This window comes from Taeniopygia guttata, chromosome 3 (assembly GCF_048771995.1).
Source record: "Taeniopygia guttata chromosome 3, bTaeGut7.mat, whole genome shotgun sequence".
NCBI classification, from domain to species: Eukaryota; Metazoa; Chordata; class Aves; order Passeriformes; family Estrildidae; genus Taeniopygia; species Taeniopygia guttata.
In genome coordinates, this window is record NC_133027.1 from 50,611,352 (window position 1) to 50,632,607 (window position 21,256).

The 21,256-nt window shown below is 41.0% G+C and overlaps 1 protein-coding gene across 4 annotated transcripts in view; it reads right to left on the minus strand.

Moving 5' to 3' along the window:
* CEP85L (centrosomal protein 85 like) overlaps positions 1 to 21,256 on the minus strand; it is a 134,786-nt gene that overhangs the window by 98,689 nt on the left and 14,841 nt on the right. Inside the window, exon 2 of one of the 4 annotated variants that reach the window (XM_072926806.1) lies at positions 19,809 to 19,919. The exons of 1 other annotated variant lie outside the window; for it this stretch is intronic. Coding sequence is in view for 1 of the 3 variants with exons in the window: in XM_030267796.4 (XP_030123656.4) it covers positions 5,570 to 5,618 (49 nt within the window). In the remaining 2 variants the exon portion in view is untranslated. Of the gene's footprint in view, positions 1 to 4,897; positions 5,491 to 5,569; positions 6,074 to 19,808; positions 19,920 to 21,256 lie in introns of those variants that run through there. 2 more of the 4 variants (XM_030267796.4, XM_072926808.1) reach the window with 2 other exon arrangements.

Below are 21,256 nucleotides of genomic sequence, written 5' to 3' on the forward strand. Positions count from 1 at the left end.
AAAGCTCGCATCCTCAGGGGCAATTCCACAGGGCTCAGCAGTTCTGGGGAATATAAGGGATAATGTGTCAGGACCAACACACTTGTGAGCATATTTACATGAGCTATTCCCTGCTGCAAGTTCTTCTCTTCTCCTCCAGCCATCCACCTCTAGGCCTCTGCAGCTGATCTGCAATGACCCACAGGCCACATTTAGTGCCTCCTCAACTTGCCCAAGACAGCAAGAAACTTCATGTAGGAGCCTAAAGCAGAACCCAGAACTTATACTTCAGTATACCTTCCCTCAGTGCTGGCAGGAATAAACTTCAGGACGCTATATTTAGTATTATTCCAGAAAAGAAGTATCAACATATAATGGCTTCCTCCTGAAGAAGTTTTATAGAGTGCAGCTGCCCTCCTGCAGGGAGGCCTGTGTGAGGAGTGTCTGGGGCTGCCAGGCAATGGACACAGCCGGTTCCAGACGGCTCCAAGGCAGCCACAGCAAGGTCCAGCTGAGCCCCGCTGCCATGATGGCAGTGCCTCAGGGAAAGCATTTATTCAGAAACAGCAACAATCCCCATAAGCAATGAGTGAGGGAGAACAAGAGTGTGAGGAACAGCCCTGCGAACCCAGAGGAAAGAGCAGGAGCAGAGGAGAAGTAGCAGGAGCTCTGCTCCTGTAAGGCCCTAGAGAGACCAGGATGGAGCAGGGCAACAGCACAAAGAAGGAGTATGAAGAGAAGTCGACATGGACTGACACCACAGCCAAGTCTGTTCTGTCTGTGACAGTGGCTGGCAAGCAATCTCTCTGTCTTCATCTCAACATGAGCTTTTCCATCCTATTTTCTCTCCCATCTCACTGAGGATTGGAATCAGCAAGCAACTGAGTAGTGAGCCAAGGCAAATGTCAGTAAGAAAGCCACTTTTTGAATCACAGTGAATACGCCTGAACGTGTTTTAAGGCTAATCACAACCACAATCAGACTATTTCATTGTCAGTGTACAATTCTAAGACACATTTGGCTACCCAAGAGATTACTGACAACTACAAGCAAGTCAGCACTTTTTCAGCCAAAGAACCACCAGCACAGGAAATGACAATTAGTTTAACTCTCTAACTATTAAACCACAGGCAAGTTGCATGTAAAAAACAAGCATCCAAAGAGTACAGAAGACAGAACAGTTGATATTGAACAAGAACAGTACTATCTCTTTTCTCCTTAACTAACTTGTCTACAACAAACAAGCTTTGCTTTTAGCAATGGTAGATGATCACCTCTGGCTACAACCTCAAGTCATGCAATTTAGGAGGCCTTCAGCTATTCTTACCACCATGCATCATATTTTGAAATACATGGGTCCTTTAACAGGTATTAAGTGCCTGGCTAAAATCTTAGCATAAATATTTTTGCACTTCAGGAAACAATACTGGATTAACATAAATTCTAGACATTAGTTGAAGAATCTACAGGTGCTATTTTCCTATTAGCACTTCCTTCACCACCTCCCACTAGGACAGACAGAATGGCTTAGGCTACTTTTTACTACATATTTATTCTGTAAAACTCCTTAAAACATAGGCATTCTTCCTAAAATGATTAAAGTAATAACTACTTCCTTGAATTAAAATTTTAAAAGCAAAGAATTACTGCAACCACAAGACAGCTGATGTGTAACATACAGGAGAATAACTGCTAAGCTCCAAGCCCAACACTATAATACACCCTTACATCCATCATTCTTCTCTTGCCAAGCAGTAAAGACATAAGTGTTCTGCACACATTACAAGAGTGGATGCTATATCCATAAAAGTGAGTTGCCTGGAGGGAGGAAAAAATAAAGGCGTTGTTTTTGAAGGGAAGCAAGTAGCTCCTGTTCACCATCACTCAAACACAGAATGTCATTTGACCCCACAGTGATCTGTGAAAGACAGCAGAGACCATTCTAGCAGCCAGTCTTGCAGCTGGAACATTACATTTTTAAGTAAAAGCTTTATAATGCACCACACACAAACACATTTATACACTTATAACTGGTAACCAATTTGAAATCTATGCTTGGACTAACTCACCATTTATTGCCTTGCATAGCCTGTAAAGATAAACCTGCCTTTTCAGGATACTTCCAAAGCTGTACCATCCCTGGCAGCACATCTCCAATAGCAGAGCAAGAAAACTTGTTACAAAAACAAAACCACCAGACTTCTGTCTTTTCCTCCACCTCAAAGGATGAAAATGAGTGTCATTAGCCTCATCCTCTCCATCCTGGGTGAGCTAGGAAGCTGCCTGAGAAGCCCACATGTACCCCAAGAAGGCAGTGCCCCATGGGCCTTACAATGTGTTGGAACCTTATTGCTGCTGCCACTTTGCTTGTGACATCATTAAATAATCTTTCAGACCCACGTGTGTCATGCTGCTGGTCAGGCTCAAGTACAAAGAAAGCAGGGCAAATCACACACTGCCAGGGATCCAGGAGCAGAGGGGTGCAGGCTAGTATTTTTAGGGAGTGTCAATAAAATCCTTCTGATGTCCAATATTACCAACAGGCAATAATGGACAATGGAAAGAAGCTTGACTAGAGGTGGCACAGTTTACTAAAAGTAATAAATATGCGTTACTTCATTTCCAAGAGTGCTTCTTTCACTTTCCACAGGCATCTGTTAGACACACATGGCCTAACCACATCTAGATGAGCACTTTCATAGTCTTAAAAGTTATTAACCAAGTGTGCATTTCAAAGGCTTGTCTCGATAAATAAGCAAAGGGATTAAAATGCTGTATGCCCTTCACTGCAGTTAAATTCCTACAGCACATAAGTAACTGCTGTCTTTACAGAGGTACAAATTATGCTGCAAGGGTTTCATAAACAGTCACGTGTACAAGCAGACTGAAAGACTTAAGTCAATCATACACATTTCAAATTTAATTTTTCAGGACAGGCACTGAGACTGTAAGGGTCTGAAATTATTTTGCATGAGCAGCAAACTTTGTCATTAAATTCACTGATTATACAAGAAGCCTGTACCTAAAAAAAATCTGAGTGGGATTCAAACATTTTTTTTTTTTCAGAGAAGGCACTCCTATTGAACCAAAAAGCAAGTACCATGTAGAAAAGAGAAGAAAGAGGAAAACTGAAGATCACAAATTAAATATGCTCCATAAGTGTCCTTGCTTGTTACATTTTAAGATAACCAGAATTAATCTGCATCTATTACTAAAAAACTGGCAATTCCCCAGTGTAATTAGAATAGCTCAGTAAGCACCTAGCTTTGTAAGGGAATTGTATGATTTTCAGTGATTTTCAAAAGTAAGACTTTTAAATACCCATATGCATAGGTAACTAAAGTACAACTAACAAAACAGAAGGCTTTTCAGTATAAAAATATGGTTTATTAAGAATTATCAAGTCATTAACTCCCCTACCAACTGGACTCTACATTAAGTAGCTGGCATTGAAATATTAAAACATACCTTAGCAGAAGAAAGGTTCCTTCAGCTTAAGAAATAAGTGCCTAAACTCTTGCTTCCTAGGAGGACACTGCTGTTCTGCTACAAAATACTTTTCCTATGAACAGCTTCCTTACAACAAAAATAAAAACACCGAACATGGCAGTAACATTAGCACAGGAACTTAGTAGCTGTCATTCCTCTAATAGAAATACCTGTATGGAACTAATTAACTTGCACATCTTCAGACAGATTACAAGCCACACAAAACAGCTTCTCAACTGTTTCCCAGTAGCACAGATGAAGGAGGGCAGTCCTCAGCTGGAAATTATAATGCACACATCATCCCTCAAGGTTAAACCTCTACCTACTTGCCTTCTAATTAACCACCACTTTCTGTTAGTTTATCTTATCTCAAATTAGATCCTTTTTCTACCAATTTTGCTACCTTACACTTCTACTGCTTACAAAGACCTATATTTAAACACTCAGGGTTAATACAAGTTCAAAAGAAAAGAATGGAGGGGGAGGAACTAGAAGCAATACACATAATTTGTTCTCAAGTCTTACAGTTCTGACAAACAAGCAAAACAAAACATTAATCCAATAATTCACTAGAATTGCTGATAAATTCAACACAATACTAAAACACTTTATTTGACTCCGAACAAAAGGGAAAACAATGTATCATATGTCACAATCTGAAGTTTTCAGAAACAAGCGAAAAATTAACACCAACAACTTTTGTAATGGTCTGAAGTTAGTGTCAGAGTATATGGTGATGATATAACCTTTTAGTATTCCTGTCCTAAACACAAATAATCAGGAACTGAAACACACTAAATTCCTGCAGTTTCCATCACATTAACTGAAATCTCCACACCTACTGTTCAGAATACCTACTATCTTTGCAAGCTGTAGCACAAAGCTAATGTAACTCCATTCTTCTGCAGGAAGCACTAAATAATTTTAAAAAATGCTTCAACAAGGCAAATGTATTATACATAGAAATTCATAACTTAATCACAGTACAGAAAAAAAAAAAACAACAATGCCTTCTTTCACCTTATAGGGATGAACATTAGCCTACTTGTAGAGATTCAGGCAGCTGCTGAGAATGTCTTAGCAGCTCTTGTATTTGCAAGAAAAACCCAGTCAGTCGTAAGCAAAACAATCTTGCCATTTAAATATGTCAGCTAACTGTATACACATTATCCAGTCATCTTTTGTGAACTCAAAATTAAACATAAATCCAAATTTCTAGAGGAGAGAAATTACTCCAACAGCACCACTTTGCACTTGTAATGGCACAGCCAAACCGCAGACCTCCACTTGTGATCAATTGCTTCAATAAATCAAAACGTGACAAAATATTTGCAGAAGCCCTGCCAGAGTAAGACAGGTGAGACAGTCGGTAGTATTTTCAAATCCTAAAAAAGGCATTGCATCCTACAGAGCCGGTACTTTGCCTTACCTGCCCAAAAGCAACACTCATACACGGCTTTGCAGCCAATGCACCGGTTTTGCTCTGCCAGTTTGACAGCCGTGACGGGGAAGTCAGCCCATCGCTTGCACAGAGGTGTTTCCCCTGGAACAATCTAACTCCAGGCATTAACATTTCAACGCATCCCTGCCAGCCTGCAGGAGCTAGGCTCTAATTAATCCAGAGACAGAAAAGTGGTGGCGAAAAAAAAGGAAGAAAAAAAAAACAGGACTCGACCCATTTTTTCCGGTCTAAATTTAAAACGAAAAAGCACCAAGAGCAGCACGCTTCCAGACTCTACTTAAGGGCGTACTAACATAAATCGGGGATGGAAGAGAAAGCTCAAAACATGGAAACGGATTATGTAGGTTAAGCTCAGCTTTTGTCATCCGCTTCAAGGTCCAGCTAAGGCAACGCGGAGCCCCCGGCTGGGGCCGATCGGGCGGCAGCGGCACCGGGGCGGGCCCCGCGCCCCCTCGGGGCGCCACGTCCGCTCCGGGCGCCGGGCGCGGGGAAGGGGCCGAGCACGGCGGGGACAGAGCCGCTCCCTCCGGCGGGGACCCGGGAGGGAGCCGGGCCGGGCCCGGGAAGGGGATGGGAAGTGGCGCGGGCCCCTTTGCCTCCTCCCCCGCCCTAGCCCCTTCCTTCCTTAGCGCTCCTTACCCGCCTTGTAGCCGCGCAAGCCGGGCTGGGGGTGCAGCCCGCCCCACATGGTGCCGCGCCGGGCCGGGCCGGGGGATCGCCGCTCTCCGGCGGGCGGGCCGGCGGCCCGGATGGGCGGCGGAGGCGGCCGCTCCCGCTGCCGCTGCCCGGGAGCTCAGCGGAGCGCTGCTGCGGCGGCGGGGGCTGCTGCCCGCCCCAGAGGCGCCGCGGCCATGCTGCCGGCGCTGCCGAGCGCGGTGGGACCCCGCCGCCCCTCGCCGGAGACAAAACTTGCTCTATTGCGCTGCCGCCGCCGCCTCCTGCCTCTCCGGCGCTGGCAGCGGGGCGGGGACAGGGGCGGGAGCGCCGCAGATGCGGCGGCTGCTGCTCGGGGACGAACCGCTTACATAACCCGGCCCACGGGCGAGCTGCAGCGAGGGGCTGCGGCGGGGGCCAACCCGGCCCAGCACAGCCCGGGGCAGCTCATCGCGCCCCGCTGGGGCCCCGCCGAGCCACGGAGGTGGTTCTGGGCTCGCGTTTGGACTTGTATTCGCCGCCCGCTCACCCCGGGCTCGGGGAAGGGGTTGGTGGGCAGCGGCGTGTGCCTGTCCCCGGGGAAAGCGCTGATCTGACAGCACTTAGCGTGGTGTAAAGGTAATCGGAAAAGGAAAGCGAAATGTCTGACTCTAGAGTTGCTGCACGGGAAATACCCAAGGCCAGTATGCGCTGACCTTAGCAAATAGAGTTCATAATAAAATCACTGTTTTCCCCTACTTATGTTTGTTTTAGTAAGAAAACGATGTGGAAATAAAGAAGAATCATTACATGCGTTTGAACGATCAGTTCCACCAAAAGATCCACAGTAACATCGAAAAGTTTAAGCCACAGGACTGTGAACAAAATGCTCCCGTCAGCAATAACTAAAACCCAGTTAAGAGGCGCATCCCCTCTCCACGCTGCTCTGAGTCTGCTCCAAATACTTCAAAAGATAATTCTGCAATTGCAGTCTTTCTGTTACTGTTGCTTGCAACTGCAGCCCAGTGGTCCCCATGTAAACTACTTTCTGAACAAGACCCTGACTCAATCAGCAATCCACATTGTCAGACAAAAACAAAGAGAAGGAGAAAGCACTTGGACAGCTTTTAACTTCAGTATAGCCATACCAAGATTACAAAATGCACACCCACCAAAAGTAGAAAAGCAATGCTTCAGACAGCATCGTAGATTATGATGGACATGATAGTTTAGGGAGGTGAGGTGAAACAGGATTGGTTCTGGTTTTGTGTGGAGACATTCACGATCAATAAATAAAAATGTATTCAAACATTTCCTGCTGACCCAATGCATTTTTAATTAGTAGCTGGTGATCACAGAACAGCTTTTATCTCTTCGCAAAATTATATATTTTGTTTCAGCACAAGACATGTTTTATTTATGCCTAGCTTGGTATTCATAATGTACTCAGTAAATCTGGCCTCAGAAGTACTGGCAATGAGCATGTAGAAATGCTGCATGTTGTTATTTCATCCTCTTTCTTATCTATATAAAGCCCTTGCACACTCACTGAAGACCTGACATGATGTGCATTCCTCACCAGCTTGTTTTAACTTCAGAGTGTCAGTGGGTGTTCTGTAGGCAGAGTTGTAGAAACACAAACTTTAGATGTTACCAAATACAAAATAAAAAACCCCAAACAGTAAAACTGCAGGAGATCCTGTCAAAATCTTCAGACTGTTGCTAGAAGTCCTTGAATGGTGAAAGGTCAGAAGCATTTTCAAGCCACAAATACTGGTTTACAGCAGAACACCAAAGCAGGAACTAAATTTTCATTGCTACCACCTCAGCGAAAGTGTTCAGTCTTCAACCCTGAAGCCAGCATCAATATCAAAGAATATTTGTGAGAGAGATGCATGGTAGGTAAACATGAATATTAGAAGAGATGATAAAGGCTAAAGTATGTTGCAAAACTTTGAAGACAAAGAAACATATAAACAGCTTAGTTCGAGACCTCTTTAAAGGACTTGACTATGTGTAACTTTGTAGCATACTATTTTGTTGGATTAGTTTGAGCACTTAGCATATTTACAGGAGGATATGGTGAGCTGTAAGGAAGTTGAATTTTAAGATGGGGAAGGTATCTAGCTGCAGGTGAGAAGAAAAATAGCCTCATGACTGCTAAGCTCTGGGGTTTATGGTGCTGTCCTGAAATGCAGCTGCAAGAATCCAGAGGCATATCATGCCTGCAAGGAAGCTACATGCGTGGAAAAGGTGTGGTAACTGTTCTTCTATCTTCTAATAAATGTCACTGTGGTGGTTTTATGTAATTTTTATTGCCATTCATGGAAGCTTTACAGTTTCTTAGGTATCTCCTGTCTAGCCATGAACAATACCACAAATTAAAAAAAAAGATAAAAAGGCCAAGATGAGGGTGGCAGAACGCAGCCAGATAGCCTGGCTGAATCCCCTCCAACCACAGGACTGTGTCTTCCAAGGTGTCCCCACTGGGACATCTGTGCTTTGACAGTGCTACTGCTCAGAGCAGGAAGAAAAAAACCAACTGTGCTCAAGTATAAGCAGTCAGATAGCAAAACCTGAGACACTTTCATTGTTGTGATTGGATTTTAAGTTACTTTTATATAAACTGAGTGTAATTAGTAAAGCTTTTTCACTACAAATGACCACAGTGTATCTGTCTGGAAACCAGGCCAAACTGAAGCCACTAGTTTTACTCTATAAATAAATTTTAGCTTGTTAATGCTTTATTATTTATCCAACAATGTTTTACAGCCGCAGTCTGCTTCTGTATACAGTTCTAGACCCAGAGCAGTATTTGTTTCAGATTTTCAAAAATCTCTTGAAAAATTATGATGCCTGGTTTGGACCTCCCACAAAAAAAAAACCAAACCAAACCAAAACACCAAAATACCAGCTTGTGCCATTTAGTGCTGCTGAAGCAATCCCCTATTTTTATGTAGATCTCAGCTTGGCAATGCAGTGTTCCCTGAGGACACCCCAAGTCCATCTTCTTAACAAGTGTCTGTTGTGCTACCTGCAAGGCCCAATCATGCAGAGCGGTGGGATGTAGTGGCTCTGGTCCAATTCCCGTGCCTTTGTTCCCCTGTCCCAAGGGAGCGTACCTATACTAAGGTGACTTGCATGAGAGTAGAAACATGGAGTCATTAAGGTTGGAAAAACCTCTGAGATGCTAAGCTTGTCACCTCTTACATTTCTCGGGTTGGGATAGGAATTAGGAGCGTGACAATCTGTGTTCCACTGCTGCCTCAGTCAAGAGTATCCTGATACTCTAGGAAAGCAGCAGCAGAGTATGAGGGGAAACTCATGTAACCTTACACATAAATAAAACTGTAAGTGGAAGCATCCCACATCCCCAGGTAATAATTGTGAAATGTGATGCTCCAGACAGTGAATGGACTCAATTTCTCAGTGACCTTCTCCCCACCTCTTTTTTTTCTGACACAAACTCCACCTTCTTGGCAGACTGAACAGAGGAAAATGACAATATAAAGTAACAGCTTAAGCACTAGTGCTAGGCAGATGCTGTCTCACTAAAGTCAGCTGGAGCATGTTTTATCCAGCAGTCTGTGGATCCAGGTTCAGAAATCACATCCCTTTTTCTCCCCACTCAGTTAAAGATAATGCTTGAAGTAGAATTAAGCTGAAGCATAACCTGTGAAAGCAGCATTTTCCTTTGATTAAAGCCAAAAATAAGTTCAATATTTCTTATACACACTTGCTTTCACATTTAATAAAATTCAAATATTATTAAAAAACCCAAATGCAAATACTTAAACATTGTTCAAAGAGAATGCAGACCATTTCCTCTATCTAATTAAGACATTAGGCATGTGTACATTCTATCAAAAAACAACAGCAGTATTTCTGCAAGCATATCTACATTGTAAATTGCTTTGAAATTAAAATCACAAATTTTCAGTTACTGAGTTACTTCACTAAGTACAGCAATTCTTTCCCTCCACCCACAACTTTTTCAGTTGAACACTGTGTCCTAGCAAAGTCTTAGCAGCCTTTGAGAAGCCTTAAAACAATTCCTCCTGTTTTCCAAAAAAATAACTGTGTATGTTACAAAGCAAGATGTTAAACTGTATAAGGAGTCACTATAATTAAGAACAGATTAGCTTACCTACGGAACTGCTCACCTGCTGGTAGGGGCATGCTGGCCTATAAAAGACTGAAATGTTTCGTTCAAAGTACACAGAGTGCACTGCACAGCATTAGCAATAAATTGTGTCATCTAATATCTGCAAAGTAGACATTGTGAAATAACACTATATATACATTGTTCTTATTTTTTCCTTTTCTACAAGCAAATGAGAGTGCACATGTCTCACAGAGGAGCACCAGTTGATACCAGTTTGAATCTGCTTTGCAATGTACTTTTACTAACAGCTTACACCGTGACAGAGAGTCAAACCAAGCAGCTCACCGTTACCATACCTATAAACATAGCTATGGTTTATTACCAACATCTTGAAATTGCAGATTCTTCTTAATGTTCCAGCTTTCAGAATCAGATTTTCACCTAAAACATTATCTACATCATTGCTAAAAAACCCTTTGTTGTCAGGAATTTTTCACCTTTTTTTTTTTTGTTGGTTTTTTTTTTTTTTTTTTTTTGTGTGTGTGTGCGTATATCACATTAATTTAAAATAAATAACAGAGAATTAAATCAACACTGTGTTATCAACTCAGATATTGCAGGAAGAACAAGTGCAGGAGTGGCATCCAGTGATGGCTAACCAGTGGAGTGGCTAACCAGTAACTTATGAAGATAAACAGGATTTTCCAGGTATATTTTTCTCAAGGGGAATTTTTTTGAGTTCTACTTTCTATCTTCCCTTTCCTCCATCCTTCCTTTTCCCAAAGGCAATAGAAAACAAGAGGAAATATAAATGGTTTTGGAGCAGATGAAGAGAATATGTAAAAACCAACAGGCTGGAGGCAGGTCTTTTCCCAGGCTTCCAAGTCTGGCTCCTATAAAGTTTAAGTGCCTGTACCAGAGCAGCCAGGGAACCTCTTCCCCTGGAGTCACTAACATATCCAGCTTTCTTGCAAGACATTATCTTTCACAAAAATATTTTTTTAAATTGTTTCTTTTACTTTACTTCATGAGTTTCACAGAATCTCACAAGTTGTCTTGTTCTTGAGCCCCCTTGAGTCACTCTCACTTTCTGTGATCACACTATCTGATTTTAGGAGCACCAATACTTTTTGTATTTGTTTCTCTGTGCTAAAACTTATGCTAAAGCCCAGGAAGCCCCAGCAGTGCTGCAGTTCAGGGTTTTGATCCCACTGCCACTGACAATGCTCAAATTTTTATAGCTGGCATTTTTCTTCAAGGCAGACTTGTTTTACTCCATGTTACACCCAGAAAAATGAGTGCAGAGGATGATGCATCCAAAACTGGATGATATATATATAACTACACAATAACTTGTAGAGTTTCTTAAGCTTCTTTATATATATTAAATGCCACCTCAAATATGAAGTAACTGCCGTATTAGAAGCACAAAAACAGCATTTAGCCTGACCTGTTTAAACCTACCTGCTTTCAAGCTTAATCAAAAACCAACCACTTGTATGCAGTCATTGAAACAAAGGATCAGACCATGTAGTTCAGGTTTCTGGCCTTTTTCCACCTCAGTGTTCAAAGGAGTAAGTCCTGTTTTCCTTTTGCAACAAACATTCCTGGTGAATTATATAACTTTGCAGTAAATCAGAATTTTAAATTATAAGTAACTGTTACAGGAAGGCCAAACATTCTACAGCACAACCAGCCAGCAATGCAATGTTGTTTGAATATTTGAAAATGGAAATTTCTTCCAAGAGGCCGTCATTATCTGCTTATAGCCTGAAATATGTTGTTTGTTTATTCCAAGTCAGAAATACAAGCTATGAGCATTACCAGTCAGAAAATTATCTGGTCTCTTGTGTTTGAGCCAAACCCAATATTGCTGCAAAGGGATGAAATTTCAGCAAAGTCAATGGAGTTATGCCAGCGCTTAGTTTAGTTAGCTCAGTACTGTCATATGCCCATATGTAAAAGTCGGATGGAAAAATTTATTTCATGCTGTAACTATAAATACTATAACTTAATGAGGCTCCCTACCCTGTTTTTTCTCATTGACTCTTATTCTATAAAAATCACTGACACTGATTCTAGAATAATTAATTATGTACTATATGCTACAATAATGTATCACTATTATAATTTTTTTTTTTTCTCTCAGTAGTGAGAATGCCATAAGTAAAATGATGAGGTATTCTATGCTGGTGGAATAAAATCCAATTTAATTGGGCATTTCTATACCCACCCATCACCCAACAAGATGTCTCAGATGTCACAGATGTCTCAGAACCAGCCTGTTTCCTGTACAACATGCAAGGACTAGCAGCCATCAGCCAAGGCACTGCTGGAAACTGCCTGGTGTGCAGGACAGGCAGCCTTAGAAAACACTCTGGTTTGGATATGCCTGGCTCTGTAAAGCATAATTTGTTTATGTTGTGTTGTGCCTTCCCACAATAAACTAATAAACATATAGAACATGCATTTTTAGATAAACCCTTTTTACCCAAGAAGGTAGAAAATCACTGAAACACACAAATTGGGCTGTACTGACCAGCAGTGCCTATCACATTTGTTTTATGGGACCTCAGTATATGATATGTGTTTGAATCCACCACAGTATCTTTAGACTGTTTTGCTTTTGACTTAAAATTAACACAGACAAGAGTGCTTATTAAAAGTAACTTTGCAGCTCTGGCTTGGCTGTAAGATCATTCTATTTTAACACATTACTTGAGTGACCAAATTGATCTGGGAGGAGTAAACATGTAACCTGATCTTTGGTCACTTAGAAAACAACAAGAAATCAAGCTCCTAAGTGAGCATGTAACTCTCAATATACATGAGTAAAAGAAGCATAGAAGTTTAAGTATTGCTGCTGGAATTGTTGGGGACACTCCCACTCATTTAGGAATCCCATGGTTTAAGAATTGCACATGATGTAGTGCGTTGCTGTACCATTCTAATATTGTGAGTAAGAATATCTGGTTAAATCAATTAAAATGAAACTGAAGAATCACAGTTGCAATTTTCTGGTTAGTGCAGGACAGTATGATACAAGTATGCTCTATACTTTGACCATTTAATTCTTGGTCTTGCTATCTTCTGAGCATCAGAAGGTCAACCCAGAACATGAGAATGTCTCCAGGGCTTCTGAAGGAAAAGTAATTCCCATCTGTTCACAAGGTAAGAAACTTGAAACACCCAAACAAAATGCATTAATAGGAAAATATAAATAGCTTAACTAAAAATCTGGATCTGGCTGCATCCTTCCAAAACAACATTATGCACAAGCTTCCAGTGTGAAAATTACAAAAAAAAAAAAGATACTGAAACAGGAGACAACAAGCAGTCAGGAAGCCAAAATGGAGAGTGACAAAAATACATTAAGGAAGTGCAAGAGGCAGTCATACACACAACTCCCATCTGCATGCTACCCCAGCGAATGCTCCATGAAGTCAGTTCATTCATGGAAGTCCTTGCTCAGTGACACCACTGACAATATGTTAACTGAGCCTTTCATGGTGTTGGCCCTGCTGGAACACAGCCCCAGCAGTCACCATGACAAGATCTTTACTTAGCACAGCCACTGCAGTTAACAGATAGAACAGGAAAATTAAGAAAGAAATAAGAAGATAGCTACAATGAAATATCTTGAAATACATTAAAATACTCCTTGTCCTTCACCAAGATGGTTGCAGCAAGGATAAACTCTCAAAATTTGGATTGGAAACACAAAAAACCCCATACATGTTGCATCATATTAAGGTAGAAATCAGGAGCTAATTTTAAAAAATGATAAAATGAATCAGTATTTCCAAAACACATTTGCTGCATTTTTATGTTACTGCTTTCAGATGTTACTAGTAGGCAGGAACACATAACCTCTGAAAGCTGACTCTAACAGACCTCTAGAGTAAACTGAAATATCTAAAGCCTAGAAGTACGTTACAAACTCTAAAGGCTCTACAACATAACCATATGTACTCAGTGCTGTATATCTTTGAGCTTATACATTCCAATCTAAGTAAACCAGTCTCCCTTGCCCAGAGATAAGGAAACCGAGCTGTGTAGAACAAAAACTACCAGGCATTCCACTCAAATCTATATTTAGTATTTGCTGTGTTGTGCTTTAATTGCTGAAACTGTCTCTACAAAAGCATTAAAAATCACCAGGAAAAATGCCATTATGAGGCACATTGAATGTTCAGAAAAAAAACTTCACCTCGAAAAATGTACACCTCAGTTCTGAAGCACAAAAAAGTTCTAAAATACTGATGAATTATCAACATTTTGTTTCCATCAGGTACATGCTCCATGCATGTAAAAAATACAAAGAAAAAAATATACTGAAACCCTCTTGGAGCTCACCATCATGAATGAAACAGGACCTTTTAGGGGTTCAAATTTGTATGAACAGAGAAGAAAATAAAATTTTGTAAGATTAGTTCCATCTTTAAAAAGAGCAGATATGTTGTAAATACAGTAACTTCCATGGAGCTGGCAAGTGAGCCAAATTGGTAAGCAGATCCAGATATCTAATTTGAGAGGCTGTGAATTGTGTTTCCTTATCTAATGAGTCCCTTATTTTCCCTGGGGTTTTTTTAGCATTTTTTGTACGACTTTCAAATATAATTTTACATGAAGTATATATAGGTACTCAAACTGGACCATATGGTAAAAGACTCTTTGCTAAAGACTCATTTATTTAAAATGCAAGTGAACAGTCACTGAAATGGATGTTTTTTGTAGAGTCCTGACCAACCATATCTCCAGCTACAAGGATTTCTCACAGAAATTCTTTTTCCTGTCCCAAGTAGTACTGCAATATAGGGTTTTACAGCCCCTGAAACTAAGCCACATCAAACATTTCCACAGCACAGGCCTCAGGCTGCATACTGCAGGTCCTCCCTGCCCGGTGCTGATTCCATACAGAGCAGCACAATATGGACTTACAAGTTCTGTGATTGAATTTACCAGAGACAAATGGTCAGAGAGAAGAGTTACTTGTTCCATGTTGAAGAGGACAAGGGCTCAAGGTCCTGTGGCACTGCTCTGTGGGGAAGCTTTGCAAGTTTGCAAACCCACTTGCAAAGGCTTGAAAAGTAATTTCATAGAGCCATAGAATCACAGAATGGTTTGGGTTGGAAGGGGCCTTAAAGATCACCTAGTTCCAACCCTCCTGCCACTTTGCACTAGACTGGGTTGTTCAATGCCCGGTCCAACCCGGCCTGAAACACTGCCAGGGATAGGGAATCCACCACTTCCTAATATCTAATCTAAACCTGCCCTCTGTCTGTTTAAAGCCATCACCCTTTGTCCTATCAATTTGACTGACTGGACCTCAGTAATGACTCCAATGATTGTATGAAGGATGAATAAGCACATTAGGACTATAGAACAAATTATCCACTCAGCTGTGCAGCTTAAATCATATAGGAAGCTATCTCAGCAGAGGACAGTTTTGAAGGAATTCAGGGTAAGGTTTTCTCAAGCCTTCATCCCCCATATAGTGAGCTCTTTGCAAAATCTGTCAGAGAGAGAGAGAGAGAGTTCTCACGAAGAACAAAAAGCCAGATTTCTGAATGTGCTCTTCCCTCACCCACACTCTTATCAGCTCTATTTTTAAATACAAAGCTAGCTCCATAGAATCTCCTGAGATTTGACAGTTGGTCACACAGTCACAGATTAAACAGAAGAGGAGCAGACTTGGCTGGACTTACTGCTCGGCACAGCAAAGAGGGAGACCTGCCCCTGCGAGCATGTCACAGTGTCAGGAAATAGCATTTGCTGGACAGCAAATCAGCATTATGCAGGCCTGCCCCTGTTCAGGATACACAACACAAATCCTTCCATCATATTTCAGCTTTGATGCAGGCACTGCCAACAGCTTTAGCCCTGCGCAACCACTGCAAATGAGTAGGCAACTCATTTACTGGCTTGCTTGTTTCTGCAGAATAGCTGGCAAATGCATCATCAGAGTTATTCATGACAATCCATGTGTGGGTGTGTGTTGAGGCTTTCAAAGAGATGGTGTAAAATATCTGTTCCTTCAGGCCTTCATGGTATAGAGCCTCTCCTCAAAATCTTTCATTCTTATTCTGCCTTGCAGTTGCAGACATCACTTCCAAACTTGTGGGAGTGAGTCCTGCTGTGGCCATTTCGAAGATGATGAAAACTGAGCACACAGCAGTCCACTATGGAGTTAGGGAGGGAGTCCAGGGCTCTCCAGTTTTAGTGTTTTCCTGTTAGACAGTGCTAAATGTGCTTGCTAGCCATAGATCTGTTTATTCATAGCTCAGTGAACTGACATTTTGACTAAAATTGATTTTGTTGTTAACAGTGCTGTCACTATTATTAACCAGTTTCAATTCCTTTAAAAAATAAACAGGGAGAATCCAAGCAGTTCAGATACCTCTACGCTGTGCACGGCTGTTAGAAAAAAGTATCAAAGAACAGATAAAATGAAAAATTAATGCACTTTTTAGAAAATTGCTGCTTTCTTAATACAATTAAATACTATTGTCGGAACCCTTTAATACTACCCAGATGGCTAAGAGAGAAAGAATGGTTATATTAGACTGAAGATTTTTATTAAAGACAGCTCTAGATTTTCAAACAGTACAAGTTTCTCTGGCTGGCAGAGTATCAGCTTGCCTAGTGAAAACTGTTTTCCCTTGGAAAGAAGAGACGGGTATAGGATGTACCCAAGAAAAGACAATTCCTCTTGGCTGACCTAAGCAGAAGTATTGGCTTGGGTCTCTGAAAGCTGTTCTTTCTTACTGCTGGTAAGTTGTTCAGCAGCTCTACAGATGGACTGGTTTTTTGTTTGGGTTGGGGTTTTTTTTTTGGGTCTTGGTAGTGGGGATTTGGTGTTTGGTTTTGTTTTTCTTGAAAGAAAAAAGGGGGGGGTTGAAATTAGCAGCAAGCTCATAAAGGATTTTGGATCCTTAGCAGATGGTAATGAAGAGAGTCATGGGAGATATAGTAAAGAAGGTGATTTTCCACATCTGCAGAATAGGAATGATGGAGATTAAGAAGACAATTCTGAAATAACATTAACTCCCAGACTAAAATTAAGGCATAGTTAGTTTTTCAGAAATAAGGAACAGGCTCCTGGTAGGAGATCTGAATTTTCATTTGCCTCTTGAACAGCATGAAGTGCACTGTCAGTTCTCACTAAATAGCAACAGTCAAATGTAATGTTCTGGATGCTACACAGAAACATATATATGTACCATGAAGTAGTAGGAATGTGACAGTATCAGGTTTTGGAGCTTTCATGTTCTCTTCAAAAACTCTTCAGTTCAGAAACTATTCCAACTTTCTTTGATGCAAAACTTTTAGGCAGAAAAATAAGTAGCTTGGTAAGTCTTTTCTTGCCTGCTTTCATGAATTCGGGGCAGTCAGTAGGAAAAAAGGAGACAAGGAGAAACAGAAAAAGGGTGAGAAGAAAACTCTGAAAACCTGCAGATTTGCTTCATCTTGGAGAGGGTAGGAGGGAAGTTTGGAGAGTAACATTATACTAATTCGTCTTTGGAATAATTTATAAAATTGGATATGCAGATAATTCACATACTGTAAGCAAAATTGGCCTGGAGACCACACAACCCAGCAGAGCTTCCAGAAGGGCCAGCTGTTCCTGTCCTTCAGGACACATCCTTGCTCAGTGCTTTGCTTACAAGCTGAGGTCTTTTTTGTCACCGTAAACAAAGAGAAATTCAAACCAAGCAGCCAACCCTGCTCACTGTGTATACACCAGGATTTCTGAGAAAGATGAAGATCAATCCCAGCTAGTCCAAAAGCAAAAGGACAGTTATTTCCTTCTTTCAATTTGCATTGTCCTTACTCTTACTTGAATATGGATCATTGTTAAATGAGAGAAAGATAAAATAGAAAGCCATGGAGAAAAACTAAAAGACATATTCCCTTCTGGGCATTAATATCAACAATCAAGCTGTTGCTTTGGTTACCTTGTTTGTGATCTGTCCTTGTTCCTGTTAGGAAGGCCTGCAATTCCATTTACAGAGTCCCCCTCCATAGTGAAACAGTGTTTAAGCACAACTATTCATTTCCAAGTGGCAAGATAGCAACCACATGTTAACAATTTCCTTCTCAAGACCTAGATGCTGCAAGTGAAAAATCATGCCTTGGCTTTCTGCCTGCTTCTGTCTGGCTTAATTAGCTGATCACACCAACAATCTCAGCTAAAATGATTCTCAGTAAAAGGGTAGGGGGGAGCTGCTTGAGCAGAACTGGCTGAAGCTTTACACTGAGCTACTACCCTTACAAGAGCTGAGAAGAAAGGATCAAGGGCTTTGGCTCAGCACCTTCCTTATCCAGACAGAATTTGAATTTTTGGAGACTGAAAGCAGGATTCTGAATGAAGCCTGATGCCTTCTAAAACTGCAATAACTGCAGCTACACAAGTTCAGACATTAGTTTTGGGGGATTGTTTGGGTCACTGTAGCGAAAGAGATCTACTCTAAAACCGAGAGCAAATCTTTATCACAATTCCCAAAGTGCTTTGTGTTTAGAATCACTTTGTAGCAGTGAAAATTACATTAATAAGAAAATCATAAACATTTGCTCCATTGTTTTAGCTTTATTTTTTTTCCAGTGACTGAGAGTCGTCAGCTCAGTCATAAAAGATCATATTTTTCCCTACCTCTTTATGGCTTGCTGGTGGCACTACACAGCATGGTAGCCCCACTTGTGTAGTATAATCACCAGCACAGAACTCATGTTTCTGTGCTCTGCCTGGAGGACTGTACAAAATAAAGTTTTCCATGATAATCAAGTCAAAATAATGTGTCCTCATTTCCTAATGCAACCCTGAAAGTGCTGAACAGCAATAAAATAAGCACTTAATAGCATTTATGGTTTAAACACACTTAAAACAAAGATGCTAAAGCCTTTACAAAAACAAACTGCACTTCTCAACAATCTTGCTGGAATTCTACAGTGTCCATCATAAAGATTTTCCAGCTACAGATTACTTTTAATGCAAGTTTCAACTCAGTAAGTTAAGGCATACAGACTGAAAGTGCATCCAATTAGCATAGTCAGTTTAAATTTTTTGATTTTTTTTCACAATTTAAGATACGATGCATAGATCTCCAGTGAGGCCATGATGGTTTATTCACATCATCCCACAGATGAAGAGAGTTCCATGTATTTATTCAGTGCAGGGCTGGTTTACTTCAGCAGACGAGTGCATATTAGCAAACTGAAAAGGAATGCAGCAGCCCATCTCCTATAAACACCATTTGGCTATTTAAGCCTACACTGCACTAGAAATAGAATTATATCTCACAAACACCACCAAATGCCGGAGCATATAATTTATTCACTGCACGCTATATTATTTTCAAATCAGATTTTATCTGTCTCTGACTATATAAAGCTGGGGAAATAGTCTCATACACATGGAACACTTCTGCACTGAGGAATTATACTACTTTGGAATCAATTTACAGGCTATGCATTGAAGATCAATCTACAAGGCAGATTCAGATTTTGATTTGGGTCTTGCTTCTGGTTCAGTGACTACCTCAGACGTTTTCCCCAGCATTTGTTTTTCACTGAGACTTTGCTGGCTCTGCTTTCCTTTGTCCTATACCATCTTCTGTTGCCATCCCTCTTATAGCCTGCTTGCCTAAACACAGCCTCTGGGATGCTGTCTTCTCCAAGCTAAGAACAAGAATCTCCAGTGTCTCTTAACATTCCCACAAACACTGTTCACCCACATGAAGACCATGCAGTCAGGTCTGTAGCCTGCAAACCTTTCTACAAATGCTCCCTTCTTTTGGCCAGGTAAGGACCATAATCCATTTTAGTGCCTCAACATGTAAAGATGATTCAAATTTGAAAAAAAAAAAAAAAAAAAAAAAAAAAAAAAAGCTTACATCTGATGCAGGCAGATAATGAAGCCTTAGGACACAACCCTATCTAATCCATCTATTTCAAATTGGGAGTTCGAAACGTACTTTGGACTGTACAGTTTTGCACACAGAGGATATGCTCTGATCTTTTATGCCTCCTCCTTTAGTTAAGCTAGGTTTTCACACCGACAGCAGAGCTATTGTGTGCATGACATTTACTGCTGGAAATGGATGCTGTGTCTTGGCAATGAATGGAAAATCTGAGCATTACCAATGAAAAGATATCTTCAGAGTGTTCCTTGGTCTCTTGTTAGTCATTCAACGTAGAGGAATTCAGCACAGAGGAAACATGCTGGGTGAATGTCAGTGTTCCCAACGCTGCCTGAAGAAAGAAAAATCCTGCTATAAAACAGAGTATGGGCACTGAGCACGACAGGATCCAGATTTTCAGTGCACACCAATGAAAACCTTCCTGACAGCAGAGTTCCAGCAACCCAGCTGGATTTTATTTGGGAAACGTGCAGTTTTCCACATAGATGGAAATATAAATTGGGATGCTTGTTTTCAGGTTGTATGGAAAAATCTAATTGCTCTGATTAATTTGTACTTAGATGCAGCTTTATAGCCTGTAGCAAGAAGATATAGTCAACAGGCTGGAAAGTATAGTGTTATCTGAACCAGAAGTTCCCCATATTTTTTATAACCTCCCTTGAGAATGGTGTCCATGGTCTGTGTTTGACTGCATTCCCAGGAAACAGCACAAGCTCTTTGTACAGGTAGGGCTCTAAGGCTTTGCATTCACTTACCCTTTCACCAGGTGTATATCACTTGCCAACTTCACCTGAGTATGCTTTTCTGTCTATCTGGATCGGTGTCCTCTGCTGAGACAGAAAACCCTTTCCCAGCTGAAGACAACTGCCACCATGCAACCTTTTAAAAAGGAATTCGCAGCCTGGGTCACACCCCAAATGCTGTGTGCACAGACTGGCACCACGAGGGGACTGGAGCCAGCTCCAAGCTCTGCCTGCCACAGACTCGCTCTGGATCTGATGTATGTGCAGGGCTCCACAGCTTTATTCCTTGCAGTGGCTTTGTAGGTGACGCTTTGAGGATGCACAGAACAAGCCACAGAACCTATGCAATTTAAAACTAACCTGGGTTACTCACAAAAGCATCTAGTATGCTGGATTTCTAATCTAGAATTTTTATGTCTTTCAAGCCAGAGCCAAATAAAAATAAAGAGCTTAGACAAGGCACGAGATGGTTGTTGTAATCTCCCTGCCCTTAGCAATGCCACAAGGATGATGCTCTTCAGACTGATATGTTGTGTAATGATCTTTTACATATAATTCTTCATGCAATTAGACTGAAAGTTGCTGTCTAAAAGATCTGTTGAGCATTAATACCCTGTATTTTCTCATTTCATTCATATTGAAAAATAGGAAATATATCCAGCCAGTCAAGGCGACACTCAAAGCTGCTCTTTTTGCAGTACCATCCATTATAAATGTTAGTTCTAGCAGCTGTATTTAATTTCATGCTGGCAACATAGATTAAAAAAGAACCCAATTTCATTTGTTTACAGTTTCTAAACAAAACATAATTATTTGGCTATGGAAAAATGATTTAACTACTTATCTAAAACCTGCTTCCTTTAGAGTTTCAAGAACTCAGGGAAGGAGAGGGAGGAATTTACTGAAAAATTTTTGCTGTTCTTAA